Genomic DNA, 27595 nt, shown 5'->3' with positions numbered 1-27595 from the left:
ACAAAATGAATTTTTGGGGGGGTCCCTTTACATCTAAAACAATAAAGAATCACAGGTAGACCATTTATGATCTTTTAGTATTCCGGTTAACTCTTTGGTTGGACGTGTGCCTTTGCGAGTGACATCACAAGCTGGCGTCGGTAAGTCTGTCTGTGAATATCTAGGTGTGAGTAGTGGCCTACATCAGCTCCTTGCCAGCATTCTCATTAGGTATTTAAGTTGTCGGTTGCCGCTCTCGCACTATTGCGAACAAGCACAAATTCCCGTCAGAGCTACTATGACACTAATTCAAGCAAGTTGCATTTGCTAAAAGCTAACATATGTCAAGCTAATACACCTGCAAAGACAATGACGAGGCAATGGAGAAAAAAAAATCTTACTGTAGGTATTTTTCAGCCTCCTTCCTTATTAGCATGCTATTATATTAGATCATTAGACTCCAGCACACCCCCTCCAGGTTACCTTTACTCCCTGGAGTGTTCCCGAGCCCAGCAGATGTAATTGGATGAGCGAACGGGACGGCCAGATCTTAAATAAACAGCGGAGATGCTCACGCTGCGGCTTCTGTTGTCGTTTTCCAGCGGGGCAGGTCGGACCAGACGGGCAAGTGTAATCGTAGTGTTTCCATTAGACACAAGGCAGAATAATGTCAAGTCATGACCTTCGACTTATCTACCAATAGTTTTAATCTCACATAGCTAGAAAACTTTTAAGTCTTTTTTTTTTTATTTGGAATTTTTCTTCCCTTGCTGCATTGAATGCGGAGTAAACCAAGTATATTTTTTGGCATGCTGTAAAACCCCAAGTTATTATACACTTTTTTTTTATGTATAATATAAATGCCTCTAGAGGGGCAACCCTTGATTTAAGCCGCCATAAAAACAACTTTAACTCTCTCGATGTAATCGCAAACACACAGGCATGTTAGAAAAGCAAAGTCAAAGCCATAAGTCCAAACTTTATGGCCTGTTTAGCCAGTTGGAAGCCCGAACAAAGCCATTTCCAGAAAAGGATGTTTTCATATCATAAACAAATAGCAAATAATTAGCTCGCTAACGATTAGCACATGAGTGTCAACACGATCTTGAGCTCTTTCAACGCTTCTCATCTGCAAGGAAAATCATCGAGAAAACTTCTGAGCGAGTCAAGCGGATGTCGTCTCATCACCGTGACGCCTTCGAGCTCCCTAATGACCCAACGAGAGCGTATGAAAACATCTCAGAAACACACACACACTCATACCCCCCACCCGCTAGATTCCTGAGCTGCAAAAAGGGGAGACAGATGGTTGCCATGGCAACTATCTTTCACCGCACAGGCTAGGAATGCGTGTCCGCGCATTCCGGGGAAAAGCGGATTAATATTGGGAAAAGTGCTCGCCTTTCATCTGGACACCTCTAAAAGCAAAAGAATAAATAAACAAGTTGGACGCATGAGAGTGACGGGAAAACTGACTACACTTCACTTTTCCCGATGGTTCCCAATATTTTGCAATATCAGCGTGGTAGACAATCAGGACCATCGCATTCCTCTGATGTTATCTTCTCCAAAATTTCATTCAGACACCTGAAAGCAACGACAAGACCCAACTCGGGATGCTCACGGCAAGTCTGATTTAAAGTTGCTCACCAAATTTGATCATTTCCATACACTGTCAAAAAACAAGACACATTTTATCATCTAAAATTGAATTTGGAACAACTTAGCATTTTAAATGATTGACACGAGTGATTGTTTGCGCCAAAACAATTGCCTCAGTTGTTTTTACGTTAAGTTTCAGGACAAGGAACATTTAGTTCTATCAACTCTTACTTCCCGAAACCTTTCAGATGTGGATCAGCGACGAAAGATCCAAAAGTTCAACTATGTACATTCCTTGCCCTTTTATTCACAAAAGACCAAATTTGCAGTGACTCCGTTCTTTTGTCTTTCAGCCAATCACGTCAGGGAATCAAGTGGACACCGCGTAGGATATTTTTTATTTTTTTTATTTACTACTCATCCCAGGGCTCCTTTGTTGGGATTCAAATCAATGTACCAGCATGTACGACCGGTTTTGTAGTCCTTTACCACAAACCTCCATCGTGGAGTTTCATGCTACACTAAGCGAGTTTGGATAAGATTACACACACACACACACACACACACACACACACTTATGAAAACAATACCAGCCACTTGCGGCTCCTGGCAACGATAGCGAGGCCTTGTGAGATGTTCGGCTCTTGTTACACGACGCTGAAACCTCGAGATTCGTTTCTATTGTCCATGCATCACTTAAGATTTACTATAAAAATTCCACGAGAGCTTGAAGAAAATTTGTGCTTCCGAGGAAAAAAAATAATCGTATTAGATGACAGTTATCGAAAAAGTGCTGACTCATGAATTGGACAGGATCTCCAGCTTTAAAGTCGACAAATAAAACAAGCGTCACGAGCAGGCACGGTGTTTAGTCGACACCCTGCTGTGACTTGTGCCAGGAGCTGTCCATCTGTCCGCCCGAGAAATAAAAGCCCGACTCGCCCGCCGCCTCTCCCGCTGCGGGTTCTTCCACAACCCATTCGCCATCCCATTTGGAATCAAACGCTCTTTTCGCCTCAGTGGCGCCGTTGATTAACTTTACCAAAAGTGTCTGCCGCGACTCACATGTGCCTGTACTGAATCCCGCTTCATTTGAGATTGGCAAAAATGCACAAAGAAGGTACCGGAAGACATCAATGAGAATTTCATCTTCTAGTGTAACTACAAAAGCACCTACTTGGAGCTCCCATGGGGCACAGGCTCCACAGGAGCGGCTGACAAACCGACAAGTCCACCATTTTGTCACCAAATTGCAACGGCAAAGACCTTTGAGTTTCACAGTGTCTCCACCCACGCCGAAATCGAAGCAGATCCTCGAGTGACCTGCTTTAACGAGGCGGGCGGGGCGGAGGGGGTCCGATTGGGATAGATGTTTGACAGAGACTGGACTGGCGTGCGGATTACAGACCAACTGCTGACTGCAGGAAGCGGAGCTGTGTAGGATTAGGAGCCTGAATCTTTAACATTCCTCACGCCATTAAGCAAGACTTTCCCCTGCTGCTCGCACAATGCAACAAAGCCGACATGCGGGAAAAGGGGAGGGAGGGGCGGGGGGGCCACAAACTTACCTAGGCACAATCTGTCCAGGTGGGAATTCCCGGCTGGGTCGGAGGAGCCGAGCTCCGATTGCGGAACGCGAGGGCTCTCCACGAACTTTGCTTTCCGAAGAGGGGCTGGGCGCAGACAAACACAGGGAGGGAGACAACACACACACAGACACACACATATATAAATTAGGGAGATGGAGGGTGAGACAAGGGGGAGACAGAAAGCTTAGAAAGCAGCAATTTTATAAACTACCAGAACCTTTTGTTTTTCTCTCCAACTAAGCAAGGTCCATAAAAACAGGCATCTTAATCATGAGTGGAGTTCCACAGGGATCTGATTGAGGTCCCGGTTTGTTTTAGGATGAACACAACATATCGCCGATACAAAGCAACGTCAACAAAGTACCAATGTGTCACAGCCATGAGAGGAGTCTGCAAACTAAAATGCCAGTTCCGCAGCATTGTTGAGTCAGCAAGGCGAATTTTGCGAGCATGCGTCGGCCCGCCGCTGCCATCTGCCTTCGAAATGTGTTCACGAGCTTGTTTACTCCAAATGTCTGGCTTTGACTGAGCGCACAAAGACGGACTTTTGTGCAAACAGACATGAGACGAGTCGCTGGAAACGAGCGGCAACGACCGGAGCGAGATGGGCTCATTCATCGTTTCGGCTTAGAAATTTTCAAAGCGGGACAGACGCGAGTGCATCTGGGCACCTTACAGCTGTGGCAAACTGCCTATTTCCTTGAATGAATACTGAAAAGGTGAAAGTTGTTTGAAATTATGTTTGAAAATGCCTGAATAACACCTGGTACAAATGGGCTGCTAGCTAGCTTCAGGCTAAAGTTAGCTTTGGTGTGCAAATTTCAATTTTTTGGAGAAGATGCAAGGATTTGGGGCTGGTCTTTTTGTTTAGTTAAGGTCATTCGATTTGACTTAATCGTCTTTTTTTTAAAAAAATATGTTTTAGATGTTCCCGTCATGACAATCTTGAAGCAGGCAGAAAACGATGATCGCTTTGATGTTTTTGGGGCATAGGAGCAGTGGTGGCACTGGCACATGACCAGGAAGCAGCAGCAAAACAGCTTTGCCTCAATCCACTTCGATTTGGACTTATCCCGATAAGCTCCTCTCTCTCGCAGGCGCGGCGAAAGAGCCAGCGGCGACTCGTATCGCGCATCCACCTTCGCCATCGACCAAGCGCGCCATCGGCGTGCGGCGTAAACCGGAGATTAAGCGCGTTTGTTTCTCGCCCGGATTTTCACCTGTGTGAAAGGGTTGGGGGCGCGGCTATCTATCCCCGCGGGGTAAATCCTCTCAGCGGCGTTGGCTCCCGGCGACTTAAATCTGGCGGTGGCGTTGTGCTGTGAGCGCGCGCCAAGCCGAGGATGGTTGACAAGTGTTGATGGATGGCAGCGATGCAAATCCACTCCTCTAATGAGCTTATGAATAACTACACCTACATTGTGGGTACATAAATGCAGTAGTGAGCGTTAGTATGATTACATTATTCCGAAATTTTGTTACTTGCAGTGAACCCTTGTTTATCACGAGCAGCACCGGCAATCTCGTAAATAAATGTTATTCATTATTTTTTGTTTGCGAGCATAAAAGGAAATTGATTTGAATTCATAAAACATTCAAAAGCAAACATTTGTTTTTAGTGAGTCGCTACAAAGAGAAATAAGTCTGTAATAGAATATGATTTTATAATGTGTTGTTTTGGCATTGGTTTTTTTGAAAGGCCAGGAATGCATTTAAGTTAAATGCCAGACTTGAGAGTGAAAGCAATTCAAACTAATATTACAATTGATCATGAAAAGATTGTAGTGTTAATAACTAGTGCAAAATAGAACACAACATTGGCAACATTTTGCAAGCGATGTCGGAAAGCGTAGCGTCGTCACGCGGGTCGACACGAGGAGAAGGGAAAAAGGTTACAATCACAACAGGATACGGCTCAACCCCTGCCAAGACACACATACAAATCCACACACACACAATGACATACTTTGGACCGTGTGTGTGTGTGCGAAGCTTAAAGCTAGCACGCCACCCGGGTCGCCACGACAACATCTTTCGCTGTCACATGCTCCAAAATGTCATCTCACTAACACCTTGATTGGTTGACTGTACATATATATATATATTTTAAAATAACGAGACTCAGACGGAAAATAACAGAACAGCAAGTCCATTAGCCAGACGGCCTCTTCCAATTATGATGCAAGCGCACGTGTGTATGCGAGCAAATATGGATGTGTGTATGATTCAATCATCGCCGCCGTGGGAGGCGAGCAAGGTGAAACTCGGGCGGAATTTTGAGAAGTATGTACAATTGCACTTTCTCCCGGCAATGAAGGAAATGGGGCAAGAAGAGTCTGTGCTCTCATGACTCAGCAAAATGAAGATGGAAGTTTGATGGTTGTAAACAGCGGTGTGATTCCTTTGGGTCAGCGCTCTTGTGACTCAGCAGTATTAGCACCACGAAGGTAATTTTCTTTTTGTGATCTCTCAAGGTGTGTACTCCGCTCACCGGCGGAGATGTTTCGGGAAGCGACAGACGTGCCAAGTCCCGCGCGTGATGCAAACACCTAATAATAGCGAGGTTGTATTGACCTCTAGCCGGAGTAAAGCTCGGCGCCGTGCCGCCAATCCCCGCCGGGGCCTGCTGAAACCTGAGGACCACGCCCTTCTTGTCACTGGAAAAGATCTCGAGAAGACAAGCCGATTAGGATGCCGTAGTGGGGCGATGGTGGCGCCGTCGACCAGACGAAAGCAGCCGTGAAATGACGGAGCAAATGTGCCAGCAGTAGCAGCAGACAGAGCTGCGCTGAATGCTAATGCTTGGCGCTGGTGTCATTGTGCGGGCCTGAAAGCCTTGGACACGCTTGGACGAGTGCACACACACCTTTTTTTGTGTGTGCGCTCAGCTTTGGGTGATGCACGTAACCCTCTGTTTTGTAAGCAAACCTCTCTCGGGGTTATTAATAGCACACTGCAGGGGCTGCTTAACACCAAGCTAACGTGGAGTAACTTCATTTGGATGAATAGAGCGATTCAAAGTACCATTTGAAACTTGCATGAACTTCATGACTGATACGGAGAAGGTTAGAAGAAGGAAAAGTTCGGGCGACTTCGGGACACAAATGTCGTCATCGATACATCGGGCGTCCATGCCAACGGACGGAGGCAAGCGATGACGTCTGGCTGCTGTTATTGAGACATTTTGTTCCGTTTGCTCGGCAGCCTGCAACAACAGCCAACCCCCCCCCCACAAAGAAACTCATCTAGCTTCCTTCCCACCTGAGAACTTGAAGCTATTTATGCAAGCATATGGTACATCGTCTGATGTTATGCTCGGGAAAGTGCATCATTAGCCGCCCACAGCTTGTACTTAGACACACATACACACACACACTCAAAAGACAATTGAATGCTCACCCACGCGAACGCACACACGCACCACACAAAAAACACTTGATCACAGCGCTCGATTCACAGCTCCTCCACCGGCCTACGTTAGCGTCATTAGCGCCCCGCCGACAAGTGCATCAAATCACTTCCCGTGAGCCCAGCGTCACATGACCCGCGCCGGCGACCCCGACAACGTGCGAACAAGAGACGAGGGCGCGGCGGTCGCTCACCATTCTCAACAGGCGCGGTCCCGCATTCCCGGAGGCTGGGCGAGAAAAGTCAAGCGATGAGGGGTGGGGAGGGAGGGGGGGTCCTCCTATCTCGGACAAGAGTGGGATCTCCTCGGGATTTGGAACGGCGATGCTGCACTCGAGTAACCGATACGGCGACGATGGGAGGAGTGAGAGGAAGAGGAAGAAGGCGGTTGCGTCTCAGTGAAGGGGTGGTGGGAGGGAGGGATTGGGGGGGGGGCATTGATGGTGCTGCTGGTGGGAGGAGGGTATTACACAGGTGACACCCCAAGCCTAGCAGGTAACCTTCACCCTCCCGCAAAAAAATAAGAAGTGATGCGGCAGCCTGAAAGAAAGCCTTCGTCCGCCTTTAAGCGCCGTTATGTACGGAGTAGGAACACCAGCCTGGGTCCTTCCGATGGATGAATGGCGCAGTGCTGCTGTTGTCATGGCAACCAGCGAGCAGAAAAGGAGGGGGAGGAAAAAAAAAGGGTGGGAATGGAAAGCGGGAAGAAAATGGTATAATCAAAAAACAAAAAAAGCCGACGAGGGTGGGAGGAGGGGGTTGTTATTAAAAGGAGCGCGGTCTTGCAGCTGATGGACACGCGGGATCGCAAAGGGGACGATTTTGTCGGCTCCTGCGTGTCCTTGTTTTACCCTTGAAAGTGCAGCCATCTTTGAGGCCATTTAACGCCTAAAGCGGCACTTTTATTTTTTCTATTTTAATCATCTCTGTCAGTCACGCTTATTTCCCCAGACGGAGTTTTTTTACACTGACCGACAAGGCTCATAAATGTCACGGGTTTGTGAATGTCGGACAGTCTCGTCAATGTGCAAAACGAGTACTCGCACGTCATGATTCCTGGAGACACATTTGTAGTTTTGGAGTTGAGTGTGTGTTGTCACTCCCAACGACATTCGGCGTGAAACTGGCGAGAGGCAGCCTTGTGTGTCCGTGACAAATTTGAAATAATCCACAGAATCGCCTCTGACTAAAAAAAAGACTTCCTGCCAGTTCTACTTAGAATATAGACCTCGAAACATTTCTAATGCCAGTCGATCAATAAATCAAGTCAATCCATCACTTCGGCGAAGTGTCAAAGCGAGTCATCAACGCTTACCGCCCCACACTTACAATGAGCCATCGCTGCAGACTAAAAATAGAAGATTTGTGTGAAACCAGTGACAAAATATGATGTCACAAAAGTGGGAGCCGCACAAAGCTAATGTGTACGTAGGCTAATTTTTTTTTTTTTAATATCACAACCCTGCATGGACATCGACAATAGAGTGAGGGATGAACTACGGCCTTTGACGTCAGAGCGTACACGTACGCACGCATTTGGCGCTATCACGCTGTGCGGGACGTGGCGCCGAGTTGGATTAATTAAAGGGTGACAAACCCCGGCGTGACGAAATGAAATGTTGCTCTGGTGATCAGCAACAAAGGGCAAATGAAGCTCAAGCAAAGTAGTTGCGACCCAATACATTTGTCCAACAGAGTGCACCAAGCACAGCTTTGATTAATTCTACAGATTTAATGGAAGTTTGCTAAATAGCTTTAAAAAAGTAATGCAACGCGACAACAAAAAACACATCCAGACTCTTCTAGTTGATCAAAGGCCCCCCAAATTAGGCTTCATCTACCTGAAGATAGGCAACCAAAAAGCGGCCTGAGCTCCCCCACCATAATGACACATAAATTGCAGCATTTGGATAAAAGGAGAAATTAGCATCAAACATTGCATGATCTGGTGCACCCTAGTGGCCGACTATAAAATTCCACCGAGTCAAATCTGCTGTAAATGCAATCACAAAGCAGGTCCCGCAGCTTCCTCGCTCAAAAAAAAAAATAAAGAATAAAAAATAATCCTACCTGTGAGCTTTTTGACGGCCTGCAGCCGGATACCGAGCGCCTGGTGACCGAGCAGCGGCGACGAGGGCAGCGAGCGTGACACGCCCTCCATGATGCGAATGTGCTGGACACCTTCGGCCATGGAGAACGGCGACGGAGGCGGCGGCAACGCGGCGTAGTAGTCGACCTCAAAGGCGCAGTCGCCGTCTAAGCTGCCACCTGCGGGATGGGGGAGGCACAACGGGCATGAATCGGCATTTTATTTCATTCGATTTACAAAACATATTGTCGGATTATACAAATGAAATCACGGCGGGGATTTCATTAGAAAAAATGAAAAAGAATGTTGATTCAACTTATGGCTATAAAAATGCAGTCTATTATGTTTTCATGGCAGAGTGGCTAACTACAGTTTATGTTAGGTTGACAACGCTATAATTTACGATGCAAATTCAGTCCGTGTTGGTCTGAAACAATTTCAGATAAAAACACATCAACTGTAACTCAAATTATAGCTTTTGTTGTTTACGTGACAAACGACGAATAAAAATCACAATTCGGATGGAAGTGGCACAAAGTGCACTCGGTGGCATTTCGGTAACATATGGTGATTAAAAACATCTCGAATTTTTTAGATTGTCTCGACTCCAAATGCAAGTAGGGAAGAAAAAAAAAAAGTATTTTAGTCTACAATGTGATGCGATAATCACACGTTTAGGCCGCTTCGTGACTCTAAACAAACACAAACGCCCACACTGGTTGACATGTTCCAAACATGCTCACGGGTGTGGTGGTGTTGGGTGGGGGGGGGGGGCATTGGGAGAAGGGTGGGGGATAATTATGGAAAACATTTCCTCCCAACTGCTGATAAACTCTCCAGTATACCTACTTCAAAAGCAAATTACAAGATCAAACATCTCCAGTACTCCCATCGTAGTCCTAAATATTTGGGGAACTTAATAGAAAAACTACTGAATAAAATGATTTGTTTTTATTGAGGCATTCTTAAAGGTGTGCTTACCTTGGCCGAAGTGGCTCAGGTGAGGGTCTAGACCGGGCGAGCGGGGCTCTCCCAGTTCCTCGCTCCCACCATCTGTGAGCACAAATAGGACAGCGAGTGAGCGCGGCGTTGCTGGCGTGACCCCGGAACGGCGTCGAGGCCTCGCGGTAGTCGAGTTCGTGCGTCGGTCCCCGACCATCCACAAGTGGGACCTCAGGACCCCGGTGAGGCTGCTCAAGCAAAGACCCTCCACGCCCTTCCTGCCTGAACCCGAGTGACCCCTGGCAAAAGTGGATCGTGCCGAGTTCCACTTTCTCCTCCTCCTGCCAGCCATCTTGTAAAGTCTGATCCCACCAGAGAAATTGTGAGCTCAGATCCACATACAGTTCACGATCAATGACGCCCTAAGGGAGCAATGCAGCCGGAATTAACCACAGTGGATGAAGCTGCAAGAGGGAGGGAGGGGCGGGAGTGCGGCCAGTCTCATCCCGGGGTTTGTTTGTTATGATGAAGCACCATCATCCCAAATTAAATCGTAGCAGGCAAGCAGACGCGGATCGACAAAAATTGCTTTTGCTTGTTTCGTCTCGTGCTGGAAACAAAACCCGCAAAAACTAACTGGTCCGACTTGGAAAGTATCAGCTACGCAGCTTTGGTGGAAAGATCAAGCTGGTCGATGGATTCAAAGAGGAGAGGGGGGGGGCGAGGGCTTTGCGTGGGAACTGGGCTAGCATGAGATTGACACCAATAGGCGACAAAAAAACTCCAGGCAAGAAGTGTCATGGATGCTGGGATGACTGTCCATCCATTTTTTTCCTCCTCATCCAGATCTTATCAGGCTGGAGAATCACGTCTTTGTGGCGTATGTATTCAGAGAGAGAGAGAAAGCGTCCATTCTTTGCGGCAGATTTATCTGTTGTTTCGTAATCACAATAGGATGTTGTGGCACGCACACAAGTGGCCTCTTTCAGAAGCGGGCGTAGGGGGGGGGGGGGGGGGGATAAAAGAAGGAGGAGGTGAACCTCTGACTGGGCGAGGACAGAGACGTGTCTTCATGCCATGGCGGCGCACGAGACAAAACATGTGGCGGCCTCTACAGAAGAACACAAGTCAAGTCAGAGTGACACAATCTGCCCTCTGTCCGCTTCCTACGCCGCCGACATAACAGCGCACTCCAGTCTGCTGGCTTTTCTTTGCTGCGGTGACGCCATAGCTAAGCGTTGGGACTTTTTCACAAAGAATCATTATGGGAGATGTCGAAAGGGCTTTTGCATAATATTTTGGACTTTTAATCAAACGTATGGATGAATTCCCGATGGAGGACAAAAGTGTGTTGGGTATTTGTTGTGTTATGAGGGGAATTTAAAAAAAAAAAAAAAAAAAAAGACTCCCACATTGCCACAAGAGGCTGATGGAAGCGGTGTCGCAAGTGGGTGGTCTTGGTTTTGAAAAGAAAATAATAAAAATGGAGGAAAAAAAAATGAAGAGTAGCTGGCGAGGCTTCCAGCACATCAATGTGTTGTTACATCACAGGCGGCAAAAATAGACACGAAGAAGGAAGCGCGGGAGGAAAAAAAAAAAAAAACACAATGACGGATGCTTTTGGTCACTTTACTTTCGGGGTTACTGTGACGTTCATACGTTAGCATATCTGCCTCGCAGTTCTGAGGTTCAGGGTTCGAATTTCGATTTAGGCCTTCTTTCTTTCCCAAAATAAAAATGGTACAGTCCATCTACTCAATTCTTGAGCTAGCGCCTTCAAACAAGTCGAATTGAAAGAAGAATTCTTTCTTTCTCCGTCTAACCACCTACCTAGGATCAAAAAAGGAAACAGTCGCATGATCTCCTGCCACGCTGCGTGAAACGAAGCTCTCGAGACGACGTGAGAGCAAAGCAGCGTGTGATGATGACGGCGAGCTTAAGTGGATGACGATGGGGGCGGCGTAAGAGTGGGATTTGACAAATAAGGAAAACGAGAGGGAGTCGGATGGGATGAGAAATGGAGATAAAAAAAAGATAGAGGAGGCGGAAGATGAATGGAGATGCAAGCGTAAGGAGAAGGCTAAGTTGGAGTTTATAAGGGCAAAAGGCAGACTTGAACAAGGGCGGATGTGGCTGAGACTCATTAGCGTGATCTCTTGCTCTTTTTGTTCTCCGCTAACGTCTTTGTGGGCGGCTAAGAAAGGTGGCAAAACATTTCGACACAAGTACTTCTTAGATTCCTGATTAGGCGAGTTTTCTTTAATGATTAACAAAGAGTAGGGTCCGCACACACCAAAGAAAAAAACGAATGGGTGAATTCCCAAAATTTCAGCATTGTCACTCCAAATTACTTTCCAATGCAAAGCACGTATCTCCATTTTTTTTCTTGATAAATACAACCAAAATAGTTTTTTTTTGTTTTTGTTAAAAAAATATATTCACCGATCCGTTTTATTTTAAAAAATTTTTTTTTTTTTATAAATACAGCCCACCCACCCTTAAATTGGACAGCAACAAAATGTTGCATTAACAGAAAAAACAGCAAGTAGTGATGTAGACCAGCACCATGAAGGTGTGGCTCTATGGTCAAGGTGACCAAGCGACTCAGACAGGAAGCTGAAGATCTTAACAAAATAAAAATGACTGAGCCTTCAGATTAAGATGCCACTCACGAGCAGTTCTGAGATGTGCCGCCGCTAAATCCCGAGGAATGATCAACAGATGAGCCAGCCGTCCATCCATGCATCCGTTCATTCATTCATCTCGACAAGCAGATCCCCGCGGCTCACCTTTGTCAGCCGAGCGCCTCGTCGCCCCCAGACGTAAAAATCCTGCACCATAGCGAGGCGAGATCCTGACACAAAAGGAGCGGAGGCCGGCGGAGAACCGAGGCGGAATAACGGATGGAGCGAGCGAGAGAGAGAGAGAGAGAGAACAAAAGATAAAGGGAGGAGGAGGAGGAGGAGGCGGAGGACGGACCAGACAAGCCTTGAGAAGCGAGAATGTGAGCGGCGAGTGAGGGAGCGCCAGGTGTCAGGACGCATCCACTCAGCGAGTCGCGCTTCAGCTCACACGCACAAACACACACAGACGGAAACAAGCTCGCACCCCTCCGCCTCCTCCTCCTCACTGTCATCCTTCCGCCAGCAGCAGAATTCCTTCACTCGCTCATCAACAGCTCTGTTATCCCAGCTAATGGCATCTCTTAATCGTGCGATCATTTATTTTCCCCCCACGTCATTTTAAACATATAAGCAATAAAATGTGAAAATAAAATATGATTTGGTCTTGCACTAAACTGATACCATGATCAAAAAACAACTAGTTAGTGTCACAGCTTAAAGGTAAGCAAAGCTGCAGCACAGATTAGTTTATATCGGTGATATCTTCTGATAAAATATCAAAATAATGCCGTGAGGTTGGAGGGGTACTCGTTTTTGGTGATTTGGTCAACCTCGTACTTTTTTCCCAAAGATACTTTTGTCAAGTGACCAAAGCAATGAAAACACTAAATGTTAGTAAGCTAACTTTAACCAGCTAGTTCTGAATCTCTGAGAAGCGTAGAAATTTTAAGACCTAACTGGGACAACAGGAAACACCAGCGCGGCGATGACGCTGCAACCCAAGCGTGGAGGAGGAAGAGGAGGAGACAAGTGCTGCATCTTCTTCTTCTTCTTCTTCTTTTTTTGTACCCACGCGCCACGCTGCCCACATGCTCCTGGTAAAAAAAAATTAAGCGAGCGCACTTCTCTTTCGCTAAAGACTCACGTGTCATAGTCTTGTGACGGAAGAAGATTCAGGATAAGTCTAAGAAATATAAATTTTCATGTGGGGATATTTCCCATTCATGCCCGGGCTGCTGGGCCACATTGCCTTCATTCATGGTGGTTTTTTCCTTGGTCGGGTGGAAAAGGAAGGAAGCGCAGCGTCTGTGGACCAGCGGGCGCCAATCTGTCACAGGCTGGATTAGGTCCAGTGGGTCCAATCGTGTGGCGTTGTCACTGTGATGATTGCTGTGGTTCTGGCATCATATTTGAATACTCGGACCTTCTTGTTTTGAGTACAAAATATTCGAAACAGCAGTTCTTTTTTTTGTATTCATCCAAAAACTGTAACGAGCATCTTTGCTGATCTCTAATTAGCGTTCTCCGCCTCCAGTTGGAGATGAGCCGTCAATTAGAAGGACAGCGACGCCATTTCCTGTCAAACTCCTCCTACACTTTTGACACGACTGGCTGATTTTTTCTTATTGAAGTATTTGGACAGGCACGTCGGAAGAAAAAGATTCTCGGTGAGTTAGTCACACGGCTGTACCTTAAACAAACCGACGTGAGCGAAACACCGCTTTTATTTTCACGTTTGCTCAGGCGTAAATTTTCAACAACTATAAAACGCCTGCTGAGACAGATTATCGCTCGCTATTACAAATCACAGCAAAGAACTGTTTTGATTAGGAAGCATATAAAGTTGGTTCCGTTGTAAATTTTCCTGAAGCATTGCAGTCACAGTTTGTGGGCCGTTTGCCGGGAGTGTGTCGCGTGTCATCGGCGTCCGTCCAGCACGCTAATTAGTCATGCGAGCGCTCATCAAGACAAATCCACCTTCAACCCCTTTTCATATTTTCCAATCAAGCAATGCCACAAGCTCTAATTGTCCTGTCAGTTGGTCGAGACTCGCTATTCCGCCCCGTCCGTCGCCATGGCAACGTGAGAGGGACCGGATGGGGTGATTCTTGAAAAGGGTCCGGCGCTATACAACATTTTGAGAATGGGGGAAAGTCATTCGACTCACCGCTGCTGCGACTTTTGCGGTTGGCCTTGCCTCCCGTGAGCAGCATCTTCAAGCTGTTCCGGAACATGGCGGGAGGTATGGCCGGATGTGTCGCACCGCAATCTGTTAAGGGAGGATGACAATTATTATTATTTGTCATACAATCACGACAACATTGCACATCAGCATGTCGGACTCGGACAAAAGACTGCATGCAGCAGGTGCAAGCAGACCCTCCCCCCCCCAAGGTCTTCCCGTCTGCCCCATCCATTAATTACTAAGCTTATTTACAATCAATAAAGCTTCTTTAATGGCAAAGGGCACATTTGCAGGGGCGCCCCCGTTGGATTTATCTCCCGTTAGCCCGGCGGCCTGAAAATTAAGAAGACGCAACCAGGACGGTTAGCCAAGACATCTTCCAGATGGAATACCAAATCATCGCTTTGTAGCGCGTTCCGTGTAATTTAATATCACGATGAATTATTGAACAGGACTTTTTGCCTCTCAACACTGTTGCAGCAGTGAGTTTTTTTTTTTTTTTAACGCACAAGCTCTTTTGTTTGTCTTTTTTACGGGCAGAGGCAAATGTGTCAGTTTCACAGACATTTTATTACGAGTGAAAGTGCAGCAATGGGACAATGCTTCCAAATAAAAAGTGTGCTGCTGACGCATGAGAATCAATGTCAGAGGACCATCTGTGACCAACGCGCTGAAAACCACATTTGGCAATGGTTTCGGGTTCTTCCGAGATGTGTGTGCTGACAGATGTGTGTTACACGCACACACGCACAGCGGGAGAAAGAAAATGCAAAGAAAGCCTAACCCAGATTTGAAGTTCTAGTTTGCATTTGAATCAGAATGATTCATCTAAAAAAAGTAATGAGAGACTCAAGGATCATTACAACAGAATCAAAGTCTGAATCAGGTATTGAATCCCTGCAAACTGGATTTTGTGATTAATCCCGCTCTTAAATCCACTTGCCGCCACGCTCGCCGCCGACAAAAGCGGCGTTGGGCTGACCGACAGAAACCTAATTGAAAACGTCGCCTTTCACCGCCGAGGTGTCCGTCACGTCTGCTCGTTTGCATACCGCGCCGCCCTCGTGGCGCTCTGAACAAACAGGGCAGCTATTAAAGAGGAGGAGGCGGAGCCCTCGTGAAATGGGGCGGGAAGGTCATCCGGCTCGTGGCAGGTAATCAACGCCGGCCCACATTTGCATGAGGACGATTAAAAAAAGATCGACTGACGTCAAGCAATGTGAGAATTAAAGGGACAGCGAAAATACCGAAAAATCCGAGGAGATATTATTAACCCAAGCAGGCTGCTTGGTCTTCTCTTCTGATGCATCAATTGTGCAGGATGATGACACGACTTGAGAGACCCGAGGCAAGAGGAAGTTATTAACCTCGTTTCCTGCCCCGCCAGGTAAGCACATCAAACGCGAGCGCACGCACCATTCAAGGACGACGAGAAACGGCGAGAAGTTTATGCAAGCGCACGAGCCCGCCGGCAGCTGTCAATCACGGCGAATGATGCGGGATGAAAGGTCTGAGTGTGCTTTTGTCCAGGTCACGTGTGAATTCGACTTTTTTGTGCGGTCCTCATAAGAAGACTTTCACGTCTACTCAGAATAACTCTAGACAGACTCTAAAGATTTGACTCTTGGATTTATTTCGGAGTCAATTTTACAGCCGGCGAGATGGGGGAACATCAAATGCGGCGTATTCACCAGGCTCCATCAAATGAAAAAAAAAAAACCCACAATTCTCCTTGTTGATGACAAAGGGCTTTCTTGATAGATGGCCGTTATTATCCCAACAGGGCAAGTTGAGGTCTCCCCAATAAACTGGCAAATGCATGGACTTGCTGAAGTCCAGCAGAACTACAAAAATAAACGCTATTTTTGGCAAGTTCTTGTGAGATACAAATAGTGACCGAGCACTGCCGGGAATAATGAACTGCCCCAAAAAAAAAAAACGCCTCCACAAAAATGTTTCAAATTGGACCTGAGACAACACATTTACGATTTAATAGAGCCATCCGAGCAAAATCCGATTGTCATCAGAAGTCTCAGCACATCCCCAATCACATGATAAGCGACTTGTGCTATCTCCGATCAATAATCCCATTAAGATTCCCGACTGGTGGGTTATTTTGCAGGTCTTCTACGCCGCCTTGTTTGATTTGAATTTTACAAAATCACACGTGGCGCCTGAGCGCTTCACTTCCCCCAATTAACGAGTAAATAAGTGCGAGGAAGTCGATTGTAAGTGCGGCACAAAGAAGTCGTGGACGCGATCGTTGTGTTTTCCTCGAGGGTGTGCGTCCGCGTTGCTCTTTGGGTGAGTCCTATAATTAAGCTCGACCCGTTGATGGCAGTCGAAACAAACTGGAGAATTCAACCAAGCGAGAAAAGGGTAAATTTATTTAATACTTTCAAAAAATACTGTCCTCTGTGAGGGAATATTTGCTCCATTTGATTATGCAAATGAGCACATGGTGTGCAGGCAACGATAGCTGATATGATTGAGGTTAAAAAGAAAAATGGCCATATGAAGAACCGCGGCATTTAGCAAGGTCGATTTCCCGCTGAGATTACTGCGCTAGCTCACGAGATGACGGCGGCGTGCTGTGACTCCAGTAAAAAATCGCTAAATCTTCCTTCTGACTTTCAGTTTTTAAGTCTGAGACTGGAAATGATGAGGTGTAAATCCATTTTAAATCGGTTCAATCCCTCGAGTCAGAATGTCTGATGAACAGACGGAACGGATTTGGGAAAGTCTTGAAAATCTTTCAAGGCCGTATCGGAGCGGCACCGAGGCAACTTTTGCATCTAACGTTTGACCGCTCACTTGATCTCATTCACTGTTGATTAAACGCCGGAGAGTCGTCCCCGCGGGGCCGCGTCGGCGTTTCTGGCGTGGCGAATGAGATACGGCTCGAGCGAGCCGCTTCGGATTAGCCTCGTCCTTTGAGCCCGTTTCATTACGACTCATAAAGAACGAGGCGTCGCGGGGAATGTTGCTCGGCCGTCGCGACGCTAGCTCGCTCTCTGTCTCTCGTCGTCTGGATGATAAGAGCTGGCCAGACAGAAATAAACACAAAAGTGTCGTCTTGGGGAAAGAAAAAAAAAAAGTTCCCGAAGCCGCCAGTGTGATTGTTAGTCATTACCTCCAGGGCTTGCTGTGTTAAAAATGCATGCCCTCGGTCCCCCCCGTGTCATGGCGGCTCAACTCAAAAGAGCATAGAATATGTTTTGCTCGCAAGCAGCATTAAGCAGCCGTGGCGTTTTCCAGCTGGATATCAATTAGACGCTCATTAGGCTCTAAGAGAACGTGGACCTCCCCCCTGGGGGTTACCCGCTGCGAGACCAAGTGACCTTGACCTTGAGGCGCCATGTTGCCAGCCTCGGGAGACTGTTACATCACCTGAGCTTCCTCTCCTGGAGGTTCAGAGGGAAAATATGGGATGTCTCGTGAAACCGCGATATCATGCTGATTAAATAAATAAAACGGGGGCCCTAGTCCAAAATAATAAATAACAAGGTCAAGGCCTAAAAATGACCACACGTGGAATTATTCTATTTAGGCCCACCGCCATGCCCGCCACGCCCGCCTCTGCACACAAAGCTGAAGGAAACAGCTGTGCTCGGAACAACGATGCCGCTTGTCCTCGTCTGGCAATTTACTGCCGAGTTAACCTGCGAATGCCGTTCCGACCCAGGTCTCCTGCTGTGCACGGAGGGGAGGGGCGAGGAACAGAGCGTCCATTTAGGTGCTACAGAGTGCCAGTGTGCGTGGAGGTGGGTCAAGTCACGGTGGTGGCTCGGCGGTCCACGAAGAACCCTATTTGCTGCTGCCTAATCCAGGGGCGGATCTATGCGAGTGGGAAACGGGACGGAGAAAATGTGGACACCCCGGTTATCCGCTAATCGTGACAGATGTTGAAGGCTTTGCCGTTCATTGTGCTCTACAAAGGTCAAAAAGGGCAAACCGTGACTCTGGCCAGGAGGTTCTCCTCCGAAACCCATGCAGCAGCTGGGCCGGGTCCAACAGCTGCCTAACAGGCTAAGCGGGTCCCCCCCTGAGGACGCCGGCAAAAGCCTAAAATGCTCACAGCACTCGGGAGAAAAAGGGATTAACGTGATTCATTAAGGCTACAATGCAAGTCCGGTTTGTAAAAGGCAGCGAGACGTGTCGTAATAACTTTAGTGGAGGTCAAAATTAGCAGGCAGACTTGTGTTACTTTAGCTAGCAGCTGTGGTCCTGATTCTAGCAAATGGCATTCCGCTCTAAATCCGCATTCCTACTTGTGAAACGCCAACAGAGGGCGCGGTTCGTTTACTGCCTTTTGAGAAATCCACTTAGTTATTCAGTTTGACATTTTTTCTTTCCATACATGTTTGCGGGGTGAATAGAATGCTCGACAATATCGCTTTGATTTAATCACAAATGTTCCTCCACCAACACTGCATTAATGCAATGACTATCTTCCTTCGGGCGTATTTTATGGAGCTGTGATGAGGTGCAATATATTCGAAGACTGGACTATTGCCGAAGTTTTTTTTGTACAACACAAAGGCTGCTTTGCATTTTTCCATATTTCATCCCAAGTTGCTTCCTCTGGGTTATGTAGGTCAATAATTCATTTTCCTGCACAATGCATTACTGCTTTAATATAATAATGTATGGAGCGTTCAATAATATTTTTATCATCTAGACAAGTTCAAGTTAAAGAACAAGGTTCAACATTTGTATATGTCGGTATTTAATGAATTTACAGAAATCGTATCGTTCCGAAAACCTTAAGTAGGCCTCGGCATTGTCTTTTTGTACGCAGAAGGCGGAAACAGCGGTGCGCTGTGATCCAGCGGACTGATCCTAAAATAGATTCTCTGATGAGAAACAGACAACGTGAAATAGAGTTGGGGGGGAATAAAAAAAAAAATAAAGCCTTCCTCGCGTCACTTTTCTTTTTTGAAGGCATCTTTGGGAATCAGGACTGGGGAGGTAGATCACGAGAGCTATTTTTAATATTCCGATTACAAGAACAAAAAACGAGCAATAAATCTCAGATCTCATGAGGTCTATGCTGATACCTTTTTTTTTTTTTTAACCCGCCAGTTCCTGAAATGCAGTTTTAGATTGATATTGACAAAAGCGACGGTTATAAAGCACAGCAGGTGTCGCTTGTAAATGGACAGTAAATTAGGGAAGAGAAAAGGCACTCTGAGGGGAAGGAGTTCAATAAATTGTCATAAAAGAGGAACTACCTGCCGCATCGCGAAGACTATACGACAACATAAACGCCGAATGTTGAGTTAGCACGTCCTGTTTTTATTGCGTGTGACTTCTGGATGAATATTTGGCTTTTGATATCACAGAGCCCCCAGTTCTGGAAGCATGATATAAGCTAAAACGAGATTAATTTGCTTTTTTAACCTTGTGAGCATGGCAGCTTTGGCTTGTCCGGTGGAAAAACGAGGCTTTGTCTGACCGACAGATAAAAAAAAAAAAAAAAACGAGAGAGGATGGGGGGAAAAAGCAGCACAATGGAAAAGCGCGTTTGCAGATGACAGAGGTTGAGAAGATAAGTCAAACCGAGACATGATGTGATCAGAGGACCCTTTGAGGCCCGACTGTCTCTTATCACATCGCAGAGAACCACCTTTGGCGTCGCAGACCTACTTTTACTCATACCCGTCGTAAAACCCACGCTAAGGCCAACAAAAGCTTATTGGAGTTAAGAAAATGAGCATCCGGTATGTGGTGGGCCTTCATTAGTCTGATTAGCAGGCCTTTGTTGCAACATGCTATTAAAGCACACGTCTGAGGACGGAGCAGATGTCACATACTGGCCTCCAGCCACTCAACAAGTAACAACAGCTTCTTGGCTTTTAACTTTCGACTTTTACCGGGAAGCGCGTGCTAACTCAAAAGCCGAGATTCAAACCTTCACCATGTGGGCCCTTTTAGACTCCATCCATCTATTTCCTATTGGGCATGTTGTCATTAGGGGGACCTGGAGACTTTCTGGATGATTAGTTTTAGATGCACCTAAATTGTGGAAAGGAGAGAACCCACACAAGTACAACAAGTGAACCGAGCAGAGATTCGAACCCACGATGGTGCAACTGTGAGGCAGATAGTGCTAACCACTAGCCCCCCTGTGCTGTCAATTTCCATTGCATAAGATCAGAAGGTAGACCACTCATTTTGTTTACTTCAAAAAAGATATGTGTGTGTCTAATAAATTAGAACAATGCATTGCAGAGGTTTGGGTTATAATATAAGAGAACACATGTTGCCTTGTGCAGCCTGCATAAAAATGTGTTTGCTATTTTCTACAAGGGGCATGCTTCCTCATTAAAAACTCCATAATGGGTGAGTGGGGGTCGTGTTCTATCTTGAACAGGCTTGTTTGATTATGAGGAGAACACCACACAAGCATGTTCCATTCTAAACCTGCGCACAGAAAATGCAGGAAGTTGGAAGATACAAAGAAAAATGTCTCGCTTACCTGGAGGCTTTTCCTACACTCGGACCTTTGTTTTGCAGCCCGACTCTGGCATCACATCTCGTCGTCCTGCTCTCCGGCCGACACACGATCTCTCCGGCGGACCGAGCCGAGCCACTCTGCGGTGGTTTGCCGCACCGGACGACGACTCATGCAGGACGCTACCGGCAGCGACACCCATGGGAGATAGGTTGAAGCTAGCTCCGCGCCGCTGATAGAGTCAGGCTTTGGGCCATGTGCGCCATGGGTGCCGGTGGCGGTGTGTGGTGGGGGGGGTTCGTCAATCACAAGCGGTCCCAGGCAAGCAGTGCCACGCAGCGCCGCAACAACACGCTGCTGCTGACAGGACTTGCCAAAGTGGCAAGCGTCCGCAGCTGTCACGCTCCACTTCCGGTAGCATCCTACAAATTAAGAGCTACATAAGTCAATTTCAAAATAAGAGCTCAATAAGACTATTTCAAAAATCTAAGTCTAAATACTCCTAAGTCAACAATTATAGATAAAATAGTCACGTATTTCCCAACTTTGAGGTTTCCATGTCTAATTTTTGATCTTGCCACATTAAGACACAAAGGAGCTGATTTAAATGACACAAAACATAATATATACAGACTAACATCTTCAAGTCGCACACTTCCTTGTGGCAAACCACTTGATGCTAAAAGGCCACAAAAGACAAACGGGGGCTCCAACATGGTGGGGGTGTAAAGTGGGTCTCGCTTGGTGAATTATGCATGATGCAAGGGCGCACTCATACCTCACTCCTTCATCGTTATTAAAGGGAAGCACCGGTGGATGTCAATCACAATTCAATTCTCCTCCTCCCTCCTCAGACGAGCGTTTGATGCACGAGATGATCGATGGTCGCCGCCGGTCACGGTTCTCGTGCACCTCTTCCTCCGTCGATATGATTAGAGGGCCATCAGGCACTCTTACAACCTTCGAGATGCGACAAAAGCGTGTGTGATTAACATACACCAACACACACACAAGTAAATGGATGAATCGGATGAATTTAAAGCAGAAGGGGTCAAAGGTACAAAGATAGATAATCAAATGTGGATAGTCTGAGGAGAGTAAATTGATTTTTAAAAGCTTTTTTTCCCAATTGGATTCTGATTAAAAAGTCATATATTAGAGTTAGGACGGATGAAGGGATGCATTCTGATGACATTTATGTGGAATATTTTTTTTTAAAAAGGGAGCCTGAGTCGATCGATATTTGGTGGACTAATTTAGCTGTTTTTCCTCAAATTATATATTTCATGTTATTCATTTTTTGCTACCATTATTATTATTTTTTTACTGAATATCGCGAGTCGAAGCAACGTGACGGTCATAAAGCTTCTCAATGCTCTGCTTTCAAAATCTGCAAAGCCTAAGCCGTCAAATTCTGATGGCCTTACATGGAGACCTGAAAAGAAACAGAAAAAAAAAAAAGAAGTGGTGGCTTTTGGGACACGCTGTGTTTGCGAGTATACAACATCCATCAACTAGGTCAACTTGTAAGCAATGTGGCTAAATATAACCTTTAGTCTGAAGCCTTAACACCGTGTTTGTCAAAACTCCATATGGGACATATTTGTTCTTGAAAAGGTTTTCTCTCCCTAATGAGAAATACCCGACGGAGGCCCCTGGAAACGGCGTGGTCACAGGTGGCCGAGGTTACCACGCAACTTGTCTTTTCTGTTGTGAATAATGTAAATAAATAAGACTGAGCTTAATATATGAGGCTGTTTAAGGCCACATAAAAAAAAAAAAAAAAAAAAGCACATGTACAGGAACTGTAACCTATTTAAACGTGGAGCAACGGCACGCATAGCAACAGTCGCTAGGGGCGAGATTGCTCGCTCGCTTTTCAAGTCCTTGTCAAAAGGTGACTCCCTGTGGATGTTTGGGTCTGTAATAAAATGCTAAATGTTCGCCGCAGTCAAACGTTCGTGTCAGGCGAGGGCTTTTATCACCACGCAGACGATGTCATGTGGACAAAAATGCGCGGCGAGGGTGCTTAGCAGCCATCAATCCAATCATATTCGGCTGTCAACTTCTCACAAAAGTGTGTTTTTATTGCACAGCGATAATGTAGTCAAATGGTGGAGCGAAAGAGTTGACTTGATTCACGCTCCGCGCCACCTGCGGCCGCCGAGTCAGGCGCCGCGGCGGAACGAACGGAGCTCAAGGCTCGCCGTGATGTCTCCAGACTAACCTCCAGCGTGACCGGCAGCGAGAGTGGGCTGCCACTTCGATGATTCGCCGCAGTGGAAAGACCACCTGGGGGCCTTCGAGTCACTAGGGAGAGTGTGGAACGTTTATTTAAGAGGATGTTCCCTTCTCTAAGAAACGGTTTTGATGCGTTGTACAGGCAAAAGTATTGGGACACTGCTCTCCACTGTTGTGCCGAATGAATTTCAAATACTTACCGATGAAGCAAAAGTAACAAAGCAAATACTCTTGTCGCTTCTGAGCGATTTATTCTCGTCAATGAGCAGAAGAGAGCATTAAACATCACTTGGGGTTCCCATGAGGAGCGTGAGCGTGACTTGGGCAAAGCTGCAGATGCTGGTGGTGGAGATTCCTGTGATGTGGCTCAGTTCTTGCACAACCTGCAGCGCAAAGAAAGACAAATAATGAGTGCCGACGGCAGCGCTCCAGTTTCAGGATTCTCACCTGCTGCCAGTCTCTGACGTGGAGGATGAAGGCGCCGGCGGCGATGACGCCCACGCCCAGGAGCATGCAGTCTTCTGTCACTGGCATAAACTTCTCTCTATTGTTCATAAAGCTTAGTAACCTTTACAAATGCAGAAGGATATTCTGGGCGATCTGTGGAACGTTCAAGAAGCTGTTGCACCTCTGCTCCGCGGTAGGATGGGGGCTCTGCGTGGTGACGGCCAGCAGAGCGTCGTAAAGCGCGTCGTGCTGCAAACTGACGAACTGGAGCACGTGGCAGCAGATGTGGTGCAGGCGCTCCACAGGGGCGCTTGATTCGTTGTGGCCTTCGGATGTGGGATGGAAAAATTGTTTTTTCAGTTTTTAATCATTCTAGCGATTTTTTTTTTTTCCATGACTTTAAATCTCAAGAATTTATTCCAAGGCCATACCGAGCACCTCCAGAAGTACTTCCACGTAGGTGAGAGGGTTGGGTGGGTCCAGTTGGAATTGCAGACCGTTCAGGACCATCAGCTCCGATTTCAGAACGTCCTCTTTGGAAAAGTTGAGGCCCACTGAGCGCAGAAAACGTACAGCCTTTCTGATTTCGACGATCTGGTAAAAAAGACAAGTTCAGGATGTGTTATTGAGCTTATAAGTCAGTTTCTGTCTTACCTGGCTTTGCAGTGACAACTTGCTGGCCAGCTGCACGCAGGACAACACCATCAAGGCGAAGTTATCCCGGATTTTCTTGAACGCAGCATCCTCGCGGGCACTCGCTTCGGCCTCTCTCGCACCTCTCAGCAAATGTGTGACGTGTTGGACCATGAACCTGAGATGTCCAAACAAAATCAGTTGTGGGAAACAAATCATGAGTATCAGTAATTCTACCTATGAGTATTTTTCCCATCTATTCAATCTGAACGGCACAGCAAAAACGGCTTCTTACCTTCGAAGTAATACGACGGCGTGATAAGCGACGGGCAAGTCCAGTCGGAGCTCCTCACACATCAGCAGAATGTATTCTGCGGAAACATGCGTGTCAGCAAAGGGGAGCTGATATACAACAACAATGAAATATTATAGTCTACGGCACATGCGGAGGCAGCTGATGGAATGAAACATCGGCCATTAAGTCTCAGAGTGTTATCGATTGTTCCGCTTCTGTTCAGGAGTGCCTTATTAGCACGGCGCTAATTCAACATACAGTGCAGGAATGCACAACAGCAAATAGTGGAAAAGGTCACAAGTTCAATTTGAGGACCGTGACAGTTCAGAGGTGCAGGGTTAGATTCCGGCTCTTGTATGGAGTTTGCATGTTCTTCCCGTGCCTGAGTGGCTTTCCTCCCATATTCCAAAAAAGAAAACACGTATGGTAGGCCGATTGGCCATTTCAAATTGTCCATAAGTGTGATTGTGATGGTTGTTTGTCTATGTGTGCCCTGTGAATGGCTGGCGACCAGTTCTGGATGTTCAAAGACTCGGCTTCAGCAAGCCCTCAACCCTCGTGAGGATTATGAAGTTCAGAAAATGTATTGGATGGATGCATATTCTATTAAACACATTTTGATATTGCGTATGAGGAATAAGAGTTGAGCAGAATAAATCATCCATTTCCAGCCTTCCAATTAGGCTGACAATTTATGCAGCACCACCCCCTGGTTTCTACCAAAATTGACGTCAAGGTGCCCACTTGGGGTTAGGAGGAAATTTAAGGTTTTCGAATTTACTCGACAAGTGAAGGGCCGCCATTTTAAGTTTTTGGCTAATTTGGGCTTGAAAAAAAAATAACGAACAGCGTCACAATAAATTAAATGCTGTTCAAAATTATCTGTCAAAAGTATTACTATCAATAATGGCTATTTGAACGTTTGCCAACTAATGTTATTACTTACCAAATAGTCTTTTATCCTTAAAGGCTCCGCTACAGGTGGACAAACTGCGGAGGTTATCTTTGTTTCTCTCGTTGAGATTGATGAAATAGTCATTCAGGATTTCGACGGAGGTTTGTCGAAACCTTAAACTTTCAGGACTCGCCATATCTTCCCTGTTCGTCGTCTTTGGTCGGTCACTACGAATTTAAAATGTTGAAATTCAATTAAATGTTGTCAAGTTTCAATTAGTCTATTGTCTTCTATCTTATTTTCACAGGATGGCGCTCTTACCTTGGAGTTTGTGACCTCGGAACTGAAGCCGTGAGTAAAACCGGGGGCGGGGGAGGACAGTTTTCTCGTTGCACATTCCGGTGAATGTTTCGCGCCGGACATGTTTAATAGCTGCATTACACCGATCCGATCTGACAACAGCATGGATTTGATCTTTAGCGTTTATCTGCATAGTCGCGCACCGTGTCGATGCTTTGCAACTCTGCAGGAGCAACTTGCGAAACAAGCAGGTTAGCTAACTAGCTGGACAACCATGGCAGACAAGCCGCCGAAGCCATCCGACTCCCCTTTTGCAAAGAGGATAGACCCGGCCAAGGAGGAACTGTCCCGGGAGCAGTTACACTTCATCAGGCAGGTGGAGCTGGAGCAGTGGAAGAAGAAGACGCAGACGTTGCGCACGCGGAACGTGGTGACCGGGTTCGCCATTGGGGCGCTAGTGCTGGGCATCTGTATCCTTTTGCTAATGCTAAATGCTAACGACAGCGCAAGGTGAACTCACTACTGACACAAATTCGTGTTTAGATCGGATTTATTTTTTTTTAAAACGATGATAAATGTATGATTAGGCATATTTAATATAGTGACAACTGGAATTAAAAACAAAAGCAAAGTAATTTGGATAATGCGGTAATTCATTCAAATTCATTTTTAAATTAATCATATTATATAATACAAAATGCATTGTCTATTTTTAATTATATAAACAAAACTAAAGGTATTTCTAAAATTATATAGTGAATGTTACATGCAATTCTTGTCTTTTTGTGTATTCATAGTTATTCTCTGTAGTCTTTTTGTTTGGATCTAAATATAATTTCCAGTATTATTTTTTTCATCTACAGTTATGTTGTTTTTTCCCCTTAACTGCTTTCACCCACATACAGACGGCTACACGTTCTACTCTGTCTCCCAAGAGCGCATCATGGACGAGTTGGACGAGGAGGCCAAGCGTGCCCGGACGCCAAAGACTGGCGCCAACTGAGGTGTCCAAAGTCCAGATTCTTCATGGACACCTCAACCAGCTTTGTCCATCTCAGAGATAGCACTGGACTCCTATCATGGGCAGAGACTTTGCTGAATGTTTTTGCAGCCATTTTGTGCAAGATTTGAAGTGACCTTCTGTTGCGGACAATGCACAACACTTAAAACAACACAAAATGGTTGTAAGGAACTGTATTTATGTCAATAAAGTGATGTACGGAAGATGTATGGTAAAAACACACTCGGGTAATTTTTTTTTAATTAGTATTTAATGAGCTGGGAAATCCACTAGAGTGAACATCCAATAAAACAACAATACAAAATAAGACCGTAAAGTATAAGGGCAGGAAAAAGGCACATATGGCAGCAGCTGAATTGTACAGTTTACTGTACAAATCTTTGAATATATTATTTGATACTTTTTTTTCTTCAATATCCAGTGTGACTATTTGCTAAGGCACATTGACAGCTCGGCCATTCTCCCTTGTTTTATTGTATTAGTAAATGGACACAGTTTGACCGACAAGAAGTGTGTTAAATGAAAATGCTAAAGTGCATGAGGTGCTTGATTGATCTATTCCAATAAACTAAAATGTATATATTTGTTTTTGTGCATGACAGTCATTGTGTAAACAGTCTATAAATGCACTCTACCATGTACAGTATATACACATGTACAATCAAAAGCCAGTAGTATTAAATATTGGAAATTATTTCTATATTCATCTTGTACTGGCTCAATAACCTCTGCCAAGGAGCGAGTAGATTAAAATACATTTTAAAAAATTAGCACTTTTCCCTTCATTTGTAATTGATTTTCAAGCATATTTGATAGCACTCATAAAATATTTATTTGTAATATTTGTATTTTCTGAAAACAATAAGTGTCAATACCAAGATTTTTTTA

General features: G+C 45.8%; 3 protein-coding genes across 12 annotated transcripts in view; 1 reads left to right on the top strand and 2 right to left on the bottom strand.

Annotated features, from left to right (window-relative positions):
* tanc2b (tetratricopeptide repeat, ankyrin repeat and coiled-coil containing 2b) overlaps nt 1-21050 on the bottom strand; it is a 37494-nt gene extending 16444 nt beyond the window's left edge. For 2 of the 10 annotated variants that reach the window (XM_088360825.1, XM_088360826.1), the window contains exons 1-5: nt 20900-21050; nt 14401-14502; nt 9649-9720; nt 8649-8846; nt 3150-3254 (exon numbers count right to left, since the gene is read on the bottom strand). In XM_088360825.1, the coding sequence (XP_088216951.1) occupies nt 3150-3254; nt 8649-8846; nt 9649-9720; nt 14401-14467 (442 nt within the window). In that variant the 5' untranslated portion in view covers nt 14468-14502; nt 20900-21050. Of the gene's footprint in view, nt 1-380; nt 690-2758; nt 2912-3149; nt 3255-6772; nt 6929-8648; nt 8847-9648; nt 9721-12398; nt 12468-14400; nt 14503-20899 lie in introns of those variants that run through there. The other 8 variants (XM_088360824.1, XM_088360827.1, XM_088360828.1 and 5 more) reach the window with 8 other exon arrangements.
* Nucleotides 21051-23361: 2311 nt separating this feature from the next.
* On the bottom strand, nt 23362-26151 carry cntd1 (cyclin N-terminal domain containing 1). Its single transcript, XM_088360839.1, has 8 exons — nt 25708-26151; nt 25438-25613; nt 24492-24567; nt 24218-24374; nt 23995-24157; nt 23745-23889; nt 23564-23660; nt 23362-23499 (listed from the first exon to the last, which is right to left on the bottom strand). The coding sequence occupies exons 2-8, from the start codon at nt 25580-25582 to the stop codon at nt 23395-23397; spliced, it is 888 nt and encodes a 295-aa protein (XP_088216965.1). The 5' UTR covers nt 25583-25613; nt 25708-26151; the 3' UTR covers nt 23362-23394.
* coa3a (cytochrome C oxidase assembly factor 3a) lies at nt 25836-27292 on the top strand. The gene is made up of 2 exons (XM_088360843.1): nt 25836-26156; nt 26592-27292. Exons 1-2 carry the CDS (start codon nt 25961-25963, stop codon nt 26687-26689), a joined length of 294 nt encoding a protein of 97 aa, XP_088216969.1. The 5' UTR covers nt 25836-25960; the 3' UTR covers nt 26690-27292.
* The last annotated feature ends 303 nt before the right edge of the window (nt 27293-27595 follow it).

The sequence above is a fragment of the Syngnathus floridae genome, chromosome 18 (genome assembly GCF_059516105.1).
Source record: "Syngnathus floridae isolate MCC-2025c chromosome 18, RoL_Sflo_1.0, whole genome shotgun sequence".
Lineage (NCBI taxonomy): Eukaryota > Metazoa > Chordata > Actinopteri > Syngnathiformes > Syngnathidae > Syngnathus > Syngnathus floridae.
This window is presented reverse-complemented; position numbering and strand designations above follow the sequence as displayed.